A 20,342-nucleotide genomic window follows, 5' to 3' on the forward strand; every position below is an offset into this window, starting at 1 on the left:
CACCAAGTGTGAGTCATCGTTGGAGAAATCAAGCTCTTCCATTATGGGCCTATATGTCATTTTGTCCTCGAAGAAGAAGAGGCTGTCTGCTTGGTGCATCTTGTCGTGTTGTTGGGATTTCCATATCAACCCATCGTGTGGATTGCTGTTGGTTTACATATCGGCTCAATTCCCATATCGACCTCTAACCTCATAACTCCTCGTTTGCAGTCGTGCCGATACCTGCCTATTGTTCTCGTCATTCTGCACAGCTTCAACCAGCATGGAAATCTGTGCACGGACTTTGGGGAATGTTACATCCCACTCACGTTTGGCGTATCGTGAGTTCATTGCTTTGAGAGCATTGGGGAATAATTGTACCATCATATATGTATTGTTCATTTGATGCAAGTGACATTTTCATTGTACTTTCTTTAATAGTGTTATTATTGTGTATGTGAGAGTTCTTAATACAATTACTCGTTTTGTTCTGCAATTGCCTTGGTGTGGTTTTACCATGATTTATTAGAAAACACAAAATAATAAATCTTTCTGCCATGTTCCTGCTCCAGACTCTGAGGTGCACCGTAACCGGGGTTTGGGGAGGTAATACGTAACACATGACAATGCCCCATGCACAAAGCAAGGTCCATACATAAATGGTTTGTCGAGATTAGTGTGGAAGAACTTGACTGGCCTGCACAGAGCCCTGACCTCAACCCCATCGAACACCTTTGGGATGAATTGGAACGCCGACTGCGAGCCAGGTCTAATCACCCAACATCAGTGCCCGACCTCATTAATTGCCTTGTGGCTGAATGGAAGCAAATCCCCACAGCAATGTTCCAACATCTAGTGGAAAGCCTTCCCAGAAGAGTGGAGGCTGTTATAGCAACAAAGAAAAGCTCTTTCACGAGCCTCGATCTTGTATACAAAAAAAGGGGAGGGGGGGGGAGGGACCAACTCCATATGAGTGCCTATGATTTTGGAATGAGATGTTCGATGTTCAGGTGTCCACATATTTTTGGTCATGTAGTGTATCATGGAACGATTCAATTTCATTCAGTGTGTGGGAGGAAAGGAAAGTTGCATTTTTTTTTTTTGGTCAGTGTAAAGGATATTCTTTTCTCTCAAAGACCACCTCGAGCTTTCTTGGAATCGAAGGCGCTTTGATTGTTCCAAGGATTTGCCACAAGTCTTTGGTCAGTGTTCGACTATTGTGACCACACAGCAATCTTGGGTGTAGAGTAGTGTGAAGTCCTGCACAGACGGTGTTGCTTGGAAACGTTACAACAGATGCAATGTGTGTGATTCCCTGAAAAGGTTTAAGTCGTCTTGGTAAGGGCTGTAACACACAAGTGGGAAGGTTGATGCAACAATTAGGAAGTCAAATGTCACTGGGGTGTTTGGGATGGTGTTGGAGAAAGGATTAAAGATGCTGGGAAGGGTGAAGGAAAATTAATGTTTGCTCCATGCAGAAGCGAGGAAATCTTTCAAGCATTTTATGTACATTTTTGTTCATATATGTTCCGTGTGTTTTTTTTTTTTTACCTCTCCCACCGGACAGTTCCGGACAGTCGAGTGATTGATTTCAAATTGTTTGGAGATCTTTTTAAAATCCCTTCCCAGACTCGTAGGCATCTACAACCTTCTTTCTGAAGGCCTCAGAGAGTTCTTTTGATCTAGGCATGGTGACGCCGCACACTTCAACAACAAAGAGCAAACCAAACTAGATGTCTGAGGTTTAAATAAGACAGGTTCCTCCAAGATCCTCTCTAACGATGTTCTAATCATTTGCACCTGAGCTGGTGCACCTGATTCTAATTTTAGGTATTCGAAGTAGTGATAAATGTAGGGGTGTACTTACTTTTTCCACATGCGAAATTTGCATTTATGTTTATTTAAATTATACAATGGACTACAAAATGTAAATGTTTCATGATATTTGTTATATTATAATCACCTTTATCTATCAATATTGTTGAAATGAAGATCAAATAGCTGTATGTTGAAAAAGTCAAAACTTTACATGGGGTGTACTTACTTTTTCACGTGACTGTATATCAAGCGAAGTCGATGGCACGCCATCAGAAATCCCCACCCTTCCCACCTAAAAACAAAGTTGAAGTTCCACCAGGAATGACCCAATATAATCAAATTAGTTAAAAACAAGTCACCACCACCTGGGGCATGAACTACAGTCCCCAACCCCACCAAAAAAATTGATTTTGATTTACTTTTTTTTTATCTCCACCACCGAAGGTGGATGGATGGAGGTTGTGATTTCATCCATGTCTGTTTGTTTGTCTGTCTGTGAACAAGATATCTCAAAATGTTGTGGACGGATTCGGACGAAATTTGGCGGAGAGGTCGCATATGGGACAAAGACGAAATTATTAGACTTTGGTGAAGATCCAGATCCGGATACTATAAATTTTTAAGTGATGCTTCACCATTCATAGATCGGGCCAAAAACGATAAATAGCACGATATCTCAAAAAGTTGTGGACGGATTTGGACAAAACTTGGTGGAGAGGTATGTGTGACAAGGACAAATCAATTAAATTTTGGTGCAAAACGTAATATGGATTCGGATACGATAAAAAAAATTTTTAAGTGATTCTTCCCCATTGAGAGATCAGGTGAAAAGCGATATATAACATGATGTTAAAAAAGAGTTATGGACGAGTTATGACAACTTGGTGGATGATTTGGTTAGGTGACAAGAACAAGCCGATTTGATTTTGGTTCAGGTCCGAGTCCAGATCCGGCCTATCAGTGGATACAAAACATGAACTGTTCAGCCTGGCGGAGGTATGTGATCTACCGAGTGGCCCTTGAATTTTTTTTTTTGATGAGGCACGATTTGATTTTTGGAGATCAAATTCAAAAAAACGTTACATATTTCATGCGTCCCCCAATGTTGATGGCATATACAAAGTTTCATTATTAAATGTGCCTGTAATTGCATTTTTCTGTTTTTGACCCTGCCACAGAGGGCGTGGCCAAGAATGATACTCCTCTCACACCTTGTCATGTGGTGATCATTCCAAGTTTGGTGAATTTCTGCATTACCGTTTAGGAGATAGTGTGACGGACGGACAGCTGATTACAGTATCCCCTCAGTTTTTTAAGCCGTTTTTTTTTTTTAGTTTAAGATTCAATATTTGGCTATGTCCTTCCTTCCTTCTGTCCGTCCATCAAAAATAAAGAACCTTTATATCCCTGTGCTTAATTCTAAAGAGTTTTAAAGGGTTTCATTCATTTATGGCTTTGCCTATTTCATATTTAAAATTCCAAACTGAACCGCTTCCTTCAGACACAAGTGATTTTTTTTTCTTCAAAATGTGTGGGGATAAGTCCTTCATTGAACCACCTTTAGAGGCCATTTTTCCCCACAGGTTGGCCTTTTTCGGGCACCGTGGTCCCCTTTTTGAAGCAATGTTTTACAGCTGGATGCCCTTCCTGCCGCCAACCCTGTTAGTCGCCTCTTGCAACACACAGGGAATTACCATTGACCTGGTACTCAATTTGCCAACCTCAGAGGGATGACAGGCTGAGTCAACCCCCCTGGTGTTAATTCAGTGATCGTCCGGGATTCGAACCGAGGATACTAGGATCCCAAGCCGGCACCCTAACCGCTAAGCCAACACCAGGCTTGGATAAGTCCTTCATTAAAAACTGAAAATAGGCATACAGTACTGTTTTAGATTCTTGAGGGATGAATGAGTTTATTCATTTCCATTCATCCTTCACAGCATCAGCCAACTTGTCCAATGTCGTCTCCGAGCCATTGTGTGGAAACCTGTCTGGTGACAGACAATACAAGTTGTGGATGTTTTCATAACTTTCACAAAGAAAAACGTTCCTGACAGGTGTTCTAGTAGTAATGTCTGTGTAAGAGTTGTCAAGACTGTCATCCGTAACTGAGGGATTAAAGACTTGCAGAAAGACGAAGGCTGTGGTATTCCAACATTTAGTTGTTCTTTTTTTCTCTTGTGGGTTGTTTTCCCGTACCCCAAAATCCTCGTCGTTTCCTCAAATCGCAACACGTTTGAACCATCTAATCAGATTTTGTGCACATTAAAACATCCAGAGAGGGTTGGGGATAATAAAAGTGCATGCAAAGTACATGAATGTGAAATGGCAACATTTGATAGTAGTATCCCTAACTTTTTTTGCACACTTACTACTACAAATAGGTGAGGGTCATCCAAGTTAGTATGCAGGAGTCATTGCTGGGGTGGGGGTTAATGGCTAAAACCCCAAATTTCAGAAAAGGAAGACAAAGTAGAGGGGGGATGTGTAGGACGAATGAAAGAGAATATTGGGAAGATTGGACGACGAGGATAAGGGAGGTAAATATGGGCAAAAATGTGTACATAATATAGATGGGCCACAAAGACATCCGCAATGTCAACGCCACCCAAAACTTGATACCGATAAGGAAATAGTATTTTATCTACAAATATTTGTAGCCACAACACCCATCAAAGGATGCGTCATGGAATGGTTTGATCGGACTAGTTGGCCATAGTACAAAAACCACCTCAATGGTTGGGCTTGAAGCGCCACCCATCGGAATGCTGTGATGTCATCCAGCAAAAAAACTGCAGCGACAAGTCTTCTTCGAACAAGGCCAAACAGGATAAAAATCAGAAGTAAACTCGGATGCCAAAAGCAGAATTGTAAGATTGTTAATTATGCTCGAAGTTTATTAGCTTCAATCAAAATGGTGTGCGTGGTGTGGTGTGCGTTCGTTCGTTCTATTCTCCTGTCTGGACAACATTTGCTGTCAGCTGTCTCACTTCTCCCTCCACTCCAATTGTCACCTCATACGTTCGCCCATATGTATCATTATTCCTTCAGCTCTTGCTGACCAACTCCCTCCTCCCCAGCCACCCCCACCCATTCCCTTTATCAATCATCCATTCATGTACAATGTCTGTCTTCATGTTCCCTTGATCCTGCCAGTCTGAATCTGATGCTCTTTGACTTCTCCATCCCACACAGAGCCACAACACCAAGGTGAAATGTCAAGGCCACAGTATAGGCCACCACCGAAAAAGCTCAATCACACCTCACTAATGGACAATCGTGTGGTTGGGATGATGTTAGTTATATATATATATATATATATATATATATATATATATATATATACATATATATATATACATATATATATACACATACATATATACACACACACACACACACACACACACACACACACACACACACACACACACACACACACACACACACACACACACACACACACACACACACACACACACAGTGCATTCAGAAAGTATTCAGACCCCTTCACTTTTTTCACATTTTGTTATGTTGCAGCTTTATGCTGAAATCGTTTAAATTCATTTTTTCCCTCAACAATCTACACTCAATACCTAATAATGACAAAGAGAAAACAGGATTTTAGAAAGTTTTGCAAATTTGTTCAAAAGAAAAAACTGAAATATCACATTTACATAAGTATTCAGACCCTTTGCTATGACACTTGAAATTTAGCTCAGGTGCGTCCCATTTCTCTTGATCATCTTTGAGATGTTTCTACACCTTGATTGGAGTCCACCTGTGGTAAATTCAATTGATTGGACATGATTTGGAAAGGCACACACCTGTCTATAGAAGGTCTTTTCTTTTCTTTTTCTTTTTTTTTTGTATACAAGATCGAGGCTCGTGAAAGAGCCAACATTAATCACACAAAAAGTCAAACCGACACATAAAACACAAAATAAGGGGAGCAGTAGACAAGATGGATGAGGGGGAAGGACACAAACACAACATTTGAGAGCAGGGACATCGAGAGAAATGTGGGAGGGAGAAGGCTTCGGGGAAGGTGGGAGAGGTATAAAACATATGAGCACTGCAAGGACTTCCAGGAAAGAAGTTGGAATTTCAAAAAAAGTGTATCTGGGGTGAATTAGCAGGGGTAGAAAAGATCAAGGTTTTGGATGGGGGAAGATAAGAGATGGTGGTGGACAGCTTGTTTTAAAGACCTGGAGGGAGGAGTGGGATTGGAGAGAGTGAGGGAGTTTGTTCCAGAGGCGGGAGAAAAGAGGAATGAAAGTGAAGGTGAATAGAGAGTCTTGATTTTGGCAGTTTAACCATAAGAGGGTTGCTGTCAGATCTCGGGCGACCTGAAGGAATATTTGGGGGCACAGAGAGAGCTGGGGGAGCAAGGCCGGAGAGGAGTCGGTAGAAGACAGAAAGACCACCTACCTGCCTGCGGTGAGTGAGTGAAAGGCCCTCGGATTAAGCTTCATCGCAGGAGATTCCAATGATTCTGAAAGCTTTGGTTTCAACAGCGTGAAGCTGAGCTAGGTGTGAGGCAGGAGCACCGGCCCATAGGGGAAAACAGTTGACTGTCTTCGGGGTGTTTTTATTTGCCAAGTGGGGATGTTTTGCCACCGTGCAAATTTTTTAACGCACGCACGCACACACACACACGACAAAAGTATGTCTTTGAGACAAAGTGCCCGCTTGGTAAAGATAGGTTGTGTTCGAAACATGGCACCAGCTTTAGGAGCGCTAATTTGAGACAAGTTTTATTTAAACATGGAAAAAAGTCACACACAAAACAGCACTCCAAAAGTCAACTAATAAATAGCAACTCTCAATCATGTCAATCATTTAAATACAAAGCATTAGTGTCAAACATTAACGGCGACCCTACTAACAAACTATCGGAACATTTGGAATCGAACAAAACACCAAAAAACATTTCCCAAAGTCCCAATCGGAAAAAGCAAAAAAAAAAAAACGTCGTTGCAGCCTTGACAACCAACGAGTGTGTCCGAGCGACACCATCCGAATCAGAACGTTTCAAAACGTTCGTACAATTAATAATTACCCACTTGTATTCACATTGCACTGCGGAGAGCAAAATTGGAGGAGTGCGGGGGTGCTTTATAAGTTAAAAACGGTGACTGCGGTTCTGGTTGGCAGAAACTCGCATTAAATAGTTGAGAATAAATGTTAACTTAGCATATGAAGCATTTATTTACGGCGATCATTCAAACAAGTGTTTGTGGACACCACCTCATTTTCTTTATCCTTTCGCAACATTGCTTTAACCGTGCAACAACGCTACGTGTGTGCACACACATCTGCGTACGAACTACCAACACCAGGTATAGGTAACAAAAAAAAAAACGCGAGTTGTTTGTACTAAAGGAAGCTTTGAATAGAACGTAAACTTCGTTCACCTGCCTGGAACCAACATGGAAGATGGTTGAGAGGCAAACGATGAAGAGCACACTGGTAGATGAGATCGCCAGACATATTCACTAAATAAGCAGGACTTTTTTTTTTTTTACTTCATTTAATCACTCGAGGTGGATAAATACAGTACATGTATCCTTGTTTGTTTACCTGAGGTAAGCACAGTAGTATGGAGACAAATAATTAAGCTTCTCTACCCCCTCTTCTTCTTCATTCAGCCCACTCACCTATGCTACCAAGTGTGCACCTTATAACATCTAGACAATTTACTACCACAAACTAAACAATTGGATCCTTGCATCCACCAAGAAACAATCTCTTGAACATAGTTTGACATTTTTGATTTGAAATGCCAGACGTCAGCAATTTAGTTTCTAGGTTAAGAGGTCCAACGAGCTGTGCAAACAGTTTTCGCGTCTTGTTATCCAACAGCGAAGATTCACAACGTTACCTTCCACTCCAATGAAAAACAAAGTATTATAAAGTAACAAGACACTCTGCTGCCTGCAGCTTCTTTTTAACCTCCAAAAAAGGGAAACATTCAGAGAGTTTCCATTGTCAAGATACTTCGATGATCTCCATGCTACCCGAGAAGCTTGATCGTTTGATGATCGCTGGCAAGTTGTCTCGCCCATGTACTTCTGCCGCAAGGCCTTCTTCAAATTCCAGCTGACAGCTCCTTCTTTTGAAGCCTTTCTCAGCTACCGAGCTCAGCCCTTCATGCCAGCTTCTTCTCGGCGTTTCGGTGCCTGCCGTGCCACTCACGGAGTTCTCCAACCGCACGTGGCTTCGCAGCCGCACCTCTGCGGGGCCGCCGCCATAGTTAAATGCATACGTGCCACCATTGCTCACTGTCCCCTTGCTAAGCATACTGTCAGGAAATCGCCAGGTACCAGGGAATTGCTGCATGGCAGAGGAACTGGGACTCGCCAAATTTAACCACAGCTGAGGCCGAAGCATATCACCGTTTTGTAACGAAATCCTGCTGGCCAAAGGATCGGGTGGATCTGTTCCAATTTCAGGGTTACTTTCAATTGTCGCCGTCTTTGTGTCACCAATTTCCTGGCCGCCAATCCGCGAGACTTTCGAACCATCCTCAGAGGAGCTGGAAGCAAACATTCCGACATGGTGGCTTCGCGCCATTGCTGCAGTCGTTGCTAAAACAGATCCTCCAAATTCAAAAGACCGCTTGAGGCGATTTCCATCGAGGCAACTGTCAGTCGCAGAGAGGCGGAGTGTACTGATTCGATGCGGCAATGAAGCGATGCTTATGCCCTCTGCTCCACCGCTGCCATCTTGCAGAGACAGGAAGCCAGCATCTGGTAACAAATCTGCAGCGGGTCCCTGTCGATTCGCCTCACGTTGACCACAGAGCACTTTCTCGAACTCCAGCAGCTGGCCAAGGAAATTGAAGTTGGGTGAGATGGATGGCCGCTTTTCCTTAACAAATCTGGAAGCACGAAGTTGATAATTAAAACTTTGGCATTTCGTGAGCAAAATACAACTTTTATTTTTCTTTTTTAGGGAGTCTTTGAATCTACAGGGAATTTTGAATCATCCTTCAATGTAAAGTTATTGATCAAACAAGGGGATGAACCAGCTTTCGAAGTTGAGTATGCTCGAAAGTACGACAGTCAAAACTCCAAAACTAATTTGCCATTTAATCCCACACTTGTGGGGATGAAACCCAAAGTAGAAAACTTAGAGGGGGGGCTTGTTTATCCAAGCTCCTCTAGGTTGCCTACTTTGGGTTTGATCACCTATTTCACAACCAATTCCTGAAAAAAACCGATTTTCCATTTGGGCAAAACAAAATGAAAATGGGCTTTCGCCTTACATTTGTGCTGAAGTGCTTACCTGTAGGCATCGTCTGATGACAGGCCGTGATGTTTCATGACGTACGCTATGGCAAGAGTCGCCGAGCGAGAGATTCCTGCCAGGCAGTGTACCACAACTCGGCAGTTTGAAACTTTAACCTTGTCTGCAATGGCACCGATACGTCAGAGGAAAGGGGTTTTTTATCAGTTTTTGTTTCACTACAACTTAACGGAAGAAATACATTTCATTTTACAGGTGAAATAATAAATTTTTCTTGCCACAATGAAATGAGTTGAAGTCACAGAAAACATTTTTGACTTTAGATTGGATTATATAAATGTACATTTCCTTAATCTTCAGTAAATAAGCTTTAAAACTGCCAACTATATGATGACATCACATACATTGGGACTTTTAAGAATGCAAAAGAGAGTGTTACAGATTAGGTCCTGTATTCTTGCACTCACTTTAACAGTGGGCATTGATAATGGAGATATCTAAATATTTTCACACATAAAGATGGTTCCTCACCCTAGGTTTGTGCCCAATGTAATTGGAAAAGCCTATGCGAATTAGGTTGATCATGTGTCAGGACACGATGACTTGTGCTGGAGAGTTTGTGGCTCATTTTGATGAAAAACATTTTAAATTTCGATATGACTGTTACTACAACAACTGCCACCACCTTCTGGGGTCAGCCAGGGAAAGTTTTTGGCCAGGTCTTTTACGCACTGGCTGACCTGGCCTTATACTGAAGGTGATTTGCACAGGAATTTGCAATTTGTTCAGGGTGTTTACAAATAATTACCCTCACCAGAGGAGAGGGTATTGCATTTGAGTCCGTTGTTAGGGTTAGGGTTAGCCCATGGGGGCTCATTGTAAAGAACTCTCCCTGGAATAGACTATGCCCATGGGGGTTTGTTTGTTACTTGCCGGAAAAGATTCCGGCAAGTATGTTGGTTGGTTGGTTTGTCCGTCTGTCTGTATGTCTGTTTGTCTGTTTGTGCGCAGTACTATGTCTACACCGTTGCACAAAGAATCGCCAAACTTTACACACATATTTGTCTTGCCCTGGAATAGACTGAGCCCAATTTTTAACTCTCTCGGCCCAAGGCCTCCATTATGACGTCATAATTCGATAATTCGACAAGTACAAAACTTCATCCAATCAAGATGCAATTTTTTGAGCGCCATGACGGCATAAACGGGTGGAGAAAAAATAAATAATGATGACGTCATCGGTCACGTGGTTCGGCCGCCATCTTGGAAAAACCGAAAAACTTTGCACCTCCATATCTCTGAAAGTGCTGAATAGAAAAAATTGAGACATGGCTCATTGTAAATAACTCTCCATGGGGAATAAAATATGTCAAGCATGATGTCATGGGTGCCTCCATTATGACGTCATAATTTGACAAGTACAAAACTTCATCCGATCAAGATTAAATTTCTTGAGCATAATCTAGGAATGAATTAGTTTAGAAAACAAGTAATGATGACGTCATCGGTCACGTGGTTCGGCCGCCATATTTGTCCAAAATGGCCGATAAAAAAGTACATTCTGGCAAGTCCTCGGTCTCTGACCGATTTTTCAGCTGTCTGTCTGTGTGTGTTTGTGCGCAGTACTACGTCTACATCATTGCACATAGCATCGCCATACTTTACACACATATTTGTCTTGCCCTGGAATAGACTGTGCCCAATTTTTAACTCTCTCGGCCCAAGGCCTCCATGATGACATCATAATTCGATAATTCGACAAGTACAAAACTTCATCCAATCAAGATGCAATTTATTGAGCGCCATGTCGGCATGAACTGGTGGAGAAAAAAAATAATGACCATCGGTCACGTGGTTTAGCCGCCATCATGGAAAAACCGAAAAACTTTGCACCTCGATATCTCCGAAAGTGCTGAACAGAAAAAATTGGGACATGGCTCATTGTAAAGAACTCTCCATGGGGAATAAAATATGTTAATGATGATGTCATAGGTGCCTCCATTATGACGTCATAATTGGACAAGTACAAAACTTCATCCGATCAAGATGTAATTTCTTGAGCGCCATGTCGGCATAAACTGGTAGAGAAAAAAATAATGATGACGTCATCGGTCCCGTGGTTCGGCCGCCATCTTGGAAAAACCGAAAAACTTTGCACCTCTATATCTCCGAAAGTGCTGAATAGAAAAAATTGAGACATGGCTCATTGTAAAGAACTCTCCATGTGGAATAATATATGTTAATAATGATGTCATAGGTGCCTCCATTATGACATCATAATTCGACAAGTACAAAACTTTGTCCGATCAAGATGAAATTTCTTGAGCATAATCTAGGAATAAATTAGTTTAGAAAACAAATAAGGATGACGTCATTGGTCACGTGGTTAGGCCACTATCTTGGAAAAACCGAAAAACTTTGCACCTCTATATCTCCGAAAGTGCTGAATAGAAAAATTGAGACATGGCTCATTGTAAAGAACTCTCGATGAGGAATAAGATATGTTAATGATGATGTCATAGGTGCCTCCATTTTGACGTCCTAATTCGACAAGTATAAAACTTCATCTGATCAAGATGAAATTTCTTGAGCATAATCTAGAAATAAATTAGTTTTGAAAACAAATAATGATGACGTCATCGGTCACCCGCCATATTTCTCAAAAATGGCCGTTAAAAAAAGTACATTCCGGCAAGTCCTCGGTCTCTGACCGATTTTTGATGACGGCATAAACCGTATGCGTCTTTTCGTCGACATAAACGTTGCTGTGGGCACATAAACGTCGACGTCATCAAACGGCATAAACCGTTTGATGACGTCGTGTTGATGACGGCATATGCGTCTGTTTGTTTGTCCGCACAGAATAAATGTTTTTCTCTGCAACTGTGGGTCCGATTGACAGGAAATTTTCACCATAGGTGAAACTCCACCTGTGGAATTTTAGAATTATAATTATGACGTCAAAGGTCACGTGGTATTTCCGCCATCTTGGAAAAACTTTGCACCTCCATATCTCCGAAAGTGCTGCATAGAAAAAATTGAGACATGACTCATTGTAAAGAACTCTCCATGGTGAATAAAATATGTTAATGATGACGTCATTGGTCACGTGGTTCGGCCGCCATATTTGTTTTAACAGAACAGCCTTAAAAACAACTGAAAATACGTCCTGGTGAGGGTCTGCAATCCCTGATTGCTCTTTCTTGTTTGTATTGTATTCAAAAGTTATCATCCACCAACTAATGGGATCGCAAGGGACAACAAGTTTAACATCCACCTGAGGGATGACGCACTGTGATTCAACGCCCTGCCCTGCCTGCAGGGCATCAATCGACGTGATTCAACACCCTGCCTTGCCTGCAGGGCATCAATCTGGCACGCAATAGTCGGGTTGGGAATCAAACCCAGACTAGACAGCTCAAAGGCAAGCAAGTATGCTCCCATTGCATCATCGCGTTGGACTTATTCCAAATGGACTTTTCTTTAACATTTGAAATATTGCAGGTGAAACTAGAACAACACTCATTAGAGTGCACCCCTCCGCCAGGCTGAACAGTTCGTTTTTTAGCCACTGATAGGCTGGATCCAGACCTTAACCAGAATCGAATTGGCTTGTTCTTGTTGCCTAACCAACTCATCCATCGAGTTTTGCCATAATCCATCCACAGCTTTTTGAAATATCATTTTATTTATTTATATATATATATATATATATATATATAATTTTTGGCCCCGTCACTCGAAGGTGAGGAATCACTTTGGAAATTTTAAGAAACCTCGTATCCGGATCCGGATTCGGATCTTCATCAAAACCGAATAGGTTCGTTCTTGTCACACACCCAACATGCCCACCAAGTTTCGTCCGAATCTGTCCATAACTTTTTGGGATATTGTGTTGTATTTCGGTTTTAGCCCTATCACTCAATGGTGAAGAATCACTTAAAAAATTATCTGATCCGGATTCAGATCTTCACCAAAATTGAATGAATTGTCCTTGTCACACACCCAACCCAACCTATCCACCAAAGTTTGGCCAATTCCACCCACAACTTTTTGAGATTACCTAGTCACAGACAAACAAACAGAAAGTGGTGAAACATAACCTCAGTCTACCATAAGTGGTGGAGGTAATCAATGGCTGAGGTTTGCAAATGCTCAAATGATGAATTTGTTTCAATTCACATAATCTGTTTGTTTTTAATCCTCAGCATTACACAAATCATACATTTTACTTCATTTAATCAGATTTTTAATCTTAATTCATTTGTGATCCTTGGACAAAAAAAAAACCAACGAGTGAAACAACAGAAAAAAGAAAGAAAAGAAGCTCCAGTTGGCTTCTTCCTCACCACCATCCTTGCAGGAGGCCCAATGTTAGTACAGGTGGCTTGAGCATTCATTACCCAGGGCACTTAAATCAGTATCGCGTCCATCACCATGACTTTTACTATCAGATGGCAATGGATCAATAAAATAATGGTGATCAGCCTGTGTCATTGCTTCTCCAGGGAACCAACTAGCAGTTTTGAAATCACTACATCAGTTAAGAGTTAGGGAATATCGCAGAGGTTGTCCTTGCATCTGCTTGACACCACAGAGCTTATTGCCGACCATTTAGACAGTCTTTGCAGAGAAAATTGAGGAAAAAATTTTTTTCATGAAAAAAACCCCGAAACACGTGGTGATAATTTTGGATGAGGCAATAACCTTCCCCACCACGTGACTGCTCATGGCGAGTCATATAATCAGGAATCCAGACAGCATTCCTAGATACGAGACCGATTTGTTACTTTTGCCACCAAAAGTGGACGGAGGTTGTGTTTTCACCCTTGTCTGTATGCATGTATGTCTGTCTGTCTGTCTGTCTGTCTGTCTGTGAGCAGGATATCTCAAAACGATATGGATGGATTTGGACGAAATTTGGTTGGGTAGGTTGTGTGTGTGACGAGGACAAATTGATTCAATTCTGGTGAAGATTCGGGTCCGAATTCGGATATGAGACTTTAAAAAAAGTGATTCTTCACCATTGAGAGATATATGGGGGCCAAAAACTATATAAAGCAGGATGTTTCAAAAAGTTGTGGACAGATTATGACAAAACCTGGTGGATGAGTTTGGTAGGTGACAAGAACAAGCAGACTACATTTTAGTTCAGGTCTGGATCCAGATCCGGCCTATCGGTGGGATACAAAAACTGTTCAGCCTGGCAGAGGTACGTGCTCTACCGAGTGCTGTTCTAGTTTATAGTAGTTATCATGAAGCTGCCTTCATCGGAGGATTCCCAATTATGTCGGCTTTCTGACGAGATACGGTGCGTGGATGTAGAGTGCGCAAATTAAAGGAAAGAGCAATTACGTCCTGGGTTGCTCATCGGTCAAACTCTTTGCCATTACCCACCAACTACTGCAGAAATAAATAAATAAACAAACAAACAAATTGATAAATAATTATTAATGTATATTTAAGAATACATTTGCCCAGACAGTAAGCAGAGGAGTTTCTCCAAAAGTGTAAACACCTGAAAATGGCCAATTCAGAGCATCATTCGATCACATTATTTCCTTAACTGAAAACTAACGCTCTATACAACTTTCGACTCATTTTGTTGTGGCAGATCACAAGTGCACACACATCGGGTTATTCAAACTTTACCAATGAAATCGACCGAGCGATCCAGCCATGGGAGGATCTTCTCGCAGTAACTGTCATTGACTGGCACTCGGAGAAAATGGTCCTCGGCAATGAAGTCCGGTTGTGGGCACGTGTTGCTGGCATTCAATACATATGTTATGCCATTCTGAGCCATCAGTTCCTGAAATGCACAGAGTATGATTTACTGCATAAATACTGACCGATGACTCAAACACCACACAACCAACGAGAATGTTTTGAGAAACTTACAACGTCCAACGAGCATACCTCATCCAGAACATCAGCCTGGGAGCCCAGGTATAGATGCGGAAGAATGCGGGTCGGGCCTGTGCTGGACACTGGCAAGCATGGCTGCGATATGGAACCCTGAATTAAGCCAACCTCGCGGCTCTCGTACAGGCCTGGGTAGCACGCCGAGAATGCAAAACTTCCTGAGGAAGGTGGTGACAAAAAGAGTGTCAATTAAAGTCCAAATGAGTTGATAAAGTTCCAGGAGTTGCTGATGTTTTTACCTTAGTTACACAATGATATTTTACAGCATTTCTCAACGTCCTGGCTAAGAAAGCCCCGAGATAAACAACATCTCGGCAATACATTCGGTATGGATTCAACCTTGGCCTTGGGTGCGAACTGGGGACACCGAGTCAGCCTGACAGCCGCTTGGCGCCATTTTTGCTGATAAATTAAATGGGGGCATAGGTCACAGGGGTGGAGATGGTGGACTGCTTTGTTCCGGCCATGGGGAAAATAAAGTTCTCAAAGCCATGCTTTGGACTATTTTTCAAATCTCTAATTATTATTCCTTAATAAAAAAAACCAAATTGTGGCAGTAAAGAGGCATGGGGAGAGGAAATTCAAGCAAAAGGTGACACGTCCAGTGTGTAAATGTAAAAAAAAAAAAAAAAAAATTTGAAATGGTGATTAGAAACAGAGTGGCTCTGAGACCAAGATAAGTACAAGAGCTCACAACTCAACTGTGTAAATGACTGATAAACTTTTGCTAATTCCCACACAATCGGCTTCTTGGCAAACAATCAAGATGTATGTTTGTCCTGTGTCTTCAATGCTCCAACTGTGAACACATTATGTGCAAAGCCCTGTCCTCCTCCTCCTTTTGTATGCAGAACATGGCATTTATTGGGGATGTAGCAATGCCAATGATGCATTGAATCATCCGGTTTGCGAAACACCTGGATGACAGTTTATAGCTGGGTCGGGATTCCAACCAGGACGAGACAGCTCACAGAGGCACGTTTGTGTACCTCTAGACCATCCTGCCAGCCCTGTGCTTGTCCTGCCACACAAATCTGGTGGTGCATGGACAGGTGAAGGTTATGGGGTAGGAGATGCAACAAACTTTTGAGCTAATTCAAAACTTTACCAACCGCTTGCTTTCATTAACGGAAATGAATTGGCGAGGTTATTGTGTGCCTTTATTCTGGATTATTTGAATATCACTTATCCAAATTTGCTTAAATTCTGACCGTTTCATGTATTCGATTTAAAATTTGTTATACTCTATTTGCCTCCCAGTTATAATTCCAAAACCAAATTTGCAATTTAATTTATATATGTGGGAAAATTACATGCCCAAACCAGGAATCTGATGGCTGATGGTGCTCCTTTCAGGCCGTTGGTGCTCCTATGGGTATTGGTGCTCCTTTCAGGCCGTTGGTGCTCCTATGGTTGGTGGCGAATGCCACGGAAGCATTGACGGAAAGAGAACGGCAATCATATGTGTGGGAAAATTGCATACTTGGTCAGGGTCGCCCAAATAGGTCAGGTGGCAGAGCACTGGTACGGTTTTCCAGAGGACCTGGGTTTAATTCCTGGTCTGGGTGTGTAATTTTCCAATATATGTCAATTAATTATTTAATCCTGTTCATTAATGTATTTGCAATTTACCCAACGCAGCACCGGAATTTGTTACTGGCGCACGACGTGACCATCACATCACATCATGTTGCCAATGATAAGACCACCACTTTGTGCCATTTCACTCAATACATTAAAAACAGGACAATAAAGCAACTGTTCCACCGACGATCCACGAATGTCACGAGAGCCAAGAAGCATAGGTTGCAAATGCAACGCGTACGTCCATTTCAACGTCTGCAGAGAGAAAGAACCCACATGCTCGTTCTACCAGACAGACTTCCGCAACTTCACAGGCATTTACAAACCATCAGTCATTTACAAACTTCCATTGGGAACCTTTCACTAGCAGCAGCTTTATTGCTCACAAAAGCAGTAAAAGTCATAACAAATCCGTCGGCCATCTTTCTCCCAAGGCAACACCTCTACTGCTAGCGGAACAGCAAATTTTACTTCGTCTCCCTTTGATTTTGACCCTTTAGAGTCAGTGTGTTAACCTGCTGCCCTCTGCCATTTACCTTTTCCATGAGCCGAGATTTCTGGATAAAATAAATAAATAAAAATCACCACCAACATATTGTTGCAAAGATACCAGACTGACGTTACGTCGATAATGTATACATTTTGAGAATGTTCATAACAACAAACTGGGATTAGTAAGTTGTCCAAGGACAAAGATCAATCAGGAGGTGACTTGCCAGTAAGTGATCAAAGCCAGTAAGTAACCTCTTTGCAGGAAATGAATACATTTTATAATAGCCAGTTGCTGCCACAAGCTAAAGTGTGAAGTCTGGAACTCTGAGGGAACACAGCTCGAACAACCCTTGAACTACAACACGTTTCCTATTTGGTGCACAAAGGCGAGCATTGAACTCTCGTAGAATCGATTCCAACACGAGAGATGCCACGCTATAATGTACTTTAACATCCGCAAAATAAATTCCAGTCACTGCCTGGCACACAATAACAAAATCTCTACATCTTACAGCATCCCACCGCTTTAATAAATCTCGTGGCGGGGCCTTTCCTCTGCAGTTTCAACGAACATGTGCAAGGAGAGCAGGCAAAGCCAAGTCAAATGCATTAATAGTTTAGCAGGCCTGTGTTTGTGAAAATGTACTTTGTATAGTGAACTTACAATGGAACTTCGGGGGCTGCCAGGATCACCTGGAGTTATGCACACTCCCCTCTGGGCCGTCTATCCTGGGTTCGAATCTCGACCCAACTATAAACCGTCATCCTGCTGTTGTGCAATAGTCAGGTGAAGAGCCTTAAGCCAGAGGATCCGTCTGCTAGCACTGTGGACATTGTGGATGTTGAAAGATCCCACGTGTTCCACGAAGAGGAGGCGAGTTATCGCTGGAGCACCCAAGTTCCTGCCACAGTTGATTGTCAGGCCAAGCCCGCCTGTTCCAAAAAGACTTTGGCACAAAATCTCCCACACACACCCAACCCTTCCTGGCCAATCCCACAAGGTGGGAATAATTAGGACCGTTAAAGGCATAAGGGACTGGCAGGTATGCACATTCACCTCAAAGCTGTCTGGATTTGAATCTCGGTCAAGCTATAAACTATCATTCCTGTGTTTCTCAGGCTGGGTGATTAATCAATGTGCCATGATGTGGAAGATCATCAGAGATTTCTGGAAGATCATCAGAGCTCAGAGATTTCTGGTACCTCGGATGGACGTTACACAGGTGACCCATCTGACAGCATTCGTTGGCGGATGTTAAAGATCCCACAATGTCACAGTCTTCTTTGTGAAGAGTAGGCGAGCCATCACCGGCACCCTGAACCAATTCCAAATTCTTGCCCTAAACTTAGTCAAATGCCAGACTTGGGCCAATCTTCCCCCATAGGAAGTTGGGAATAATTGTGGCCGTTAAAGAAGTAGAAAAAAGAAGTGCAACTTAGAAAAGGAATAAAAGCTATTGATATTGATGCATAAATTGTGAATTTTTGAAAAAGTTTGGTTTGCTGTTGTGGCAACGGGGAAATGTGGATAAAGTAAATGGAAGGTGTCCTGCTTTTTTAATTTTTTAATATTCCAAATAAACCTGCCAAAAAGAAGAGTCCCCAAGGTCTTTGCACGCCAACAAACTTCTCAAAATTCAATAATGCGTTAAAATGGGCATCACGGCTGTGCATTTGCAATCGCAAAGCAAAGAGGAAATGCAACATGCCTAGCAATAAGTTATTTTGTGACAAAATGTGCAGTGTTTATTACACCACCTAGGCCACACTACCTGCAGTTTCTCCACTGGCAGAGAAACCAGGCCAATCGTCACCCCATGCTCCTGTAAAAAAAAAAAAAAAGGTTGTACAACCACAAATTGCAGCATTGTTTTATACTACTGTAAACCTCACCCCCTGCACCCTCTACAATGCAACGCAAAATCTCTACACCCCACAGTCTGCATCTCGGGTCAGCACGCCAGTTTCCTCCTGATGGTCAACGCTCGCATCCGTTGACACCATTTTGCCGTTCGCCTCATCTTTGCAGACAATGGCCATTGTGTTGCGCGCATTACATAATCCTTTCCTGCATCCTATCCAACACACATTGTGAAATGATTTGCCTTCGTCAGCTTTCATTCACCTTTTGCGTAGATGCGCGTCATGTTGTTCACGAGTGGCTGGTCCCCACCATCTCCATGTGGCAACCTTTTCGGGACCATGTACTTCGCACTCGCCCCCTATGGACATTCTTTTATATCCACTGTTACCCCCTCACCCTCTTATTTTCATCAAAATTACTTGCATTTCTAAAATTGCACCTCCATTCACCCGACTTCTCCCCTCACCCCTCAGCAAAGGAACACATAAATAACCCCTTTGATGGAAACTTTAATATATACAACGTAGTGCTTCGTTGGCTGTTTAGGTGATTGGCTTTAAAGACTTGCAGGTCGTTGTAACAGCATTGATCCAATAACCTGCACCATGATTGCCTTCCGAGGTCCTGACTCTTTGTTCACCCACGAACTACCTTGTTCTATGCCTTTTAAATCTGTGCAGTCGTCTTCTCATGCCATTCCAAGCAAAGATGGAGTTCCCCCTCTGAGCACTTAGTTCATGATGCTCAGAGATTTCTGGTTCCATATGCCGATTTGTCTATCTGTTGATGTCCGTGTTATGGACCGATAAAAAAAAGTACACAAACACCTCCTCATGATGATCATGATGATGATTCTCCTCATGATGATCTTCCACATCATGATGATTGTGATGACCCTTAATTCCTAAGTGGCATGTGGCTCTTAAGATTTGTTTCGACTAGTTTTATGTTCAACAAGAATGAAGATAATTTTCACACCTTCACTCTTTCATTCCTCTTTTATCCCGCCTCTGGAACAAACTCCCTCACTCTCTTCAATCCCACTCATCCCTCCAGGTCTTAAAAACAGCTGTTCACCACCATCTCTTATCTTCCCCCATCCAAAACCTTGATCTTTTCTACCCCCGTTAATTCACCCCATATCCACTTTTTTGAAATACCGACTTCTTTCCTGGAAGTTCTAGCAGTGTCCATGTGTTTCATACCTCTCCCCCCCCCCCCCCCCCGCCCCCTCCCATGCCCAGACCTGCTCCCCCAAGCCCTCTCCCTCCCACAGATCTCCTGATGTCCCTGTTCTCTACTGTTGTACTTGTGTGCTTACCTCTCTGTCCCCATCTTGTCTCCCACTCCCTTTATCATGTTTTATGTGTCAGTTTGTCTTTTTGTGATTAATGTTAGCTTACACGAGCCTCGATCTTGTATAAAAAAA

General features: G+C 42.3%; 1 protein-coding gene across 6 annotated transcripts in view; it reads right to left on the reverse strand.

Moving 5' to 3' along the window:
• Window positions 1–6,533: 6,533 nt before the first annotated feature.
• Window positions 6,534–20,342, reverse strand: part of LOC137424508 (dual specificity protein phosphatase 8) — a 52,696-nt gene continuing 38,887 nt past the window's right edge. For 4 of the 6 annotated variants that reach the window (XM_068112054.2, XM_068112063.2, XM_068112073.2 and 1 more), the window contains 4 exons: window positions 14,968–15,131; window positions 14,701–14,860; window positions 9,088–9,211; window positions 6,534–8,680 (listed from right to left, as the gene is read on the reverse strand). In XM_068112054.2, the coding sequence (XP_067968155.1) occupies window positions 7,789–8,680; window positions 9,088–9,211; window positions 14,701–14,860; window positions 14,968–15,131 (1,340 nt within the window). In that variant the 3' untranslated portion in view covers window positions 6,534–7,788. Of the gene's footprint in view, window positions 8,681–9,087; window positions 9,212–14,700; window positions 14,861–14,967; window positions 15,132–18,821; window positions 18,873–20,342 lie in introns of all 6 variants that reach the window. The other 2 variants (XM_068112046.2, XM_068112038.2) reach the window with 1 other exon arrangement.

This window comes from Myxine glutinosa, chromosome 1, assembly GCF_964187855.1.
Source record: "Myxine glutinosa chromosome 1, kmMyxGlut1.1, whole genome shotgun sequence".
Lineage (NCBI taxonomy): Eukaryota > Metazoa > Chordata > Myxini > Myxiniformes > Myxinidae > Myxine > Myxine glutinosa.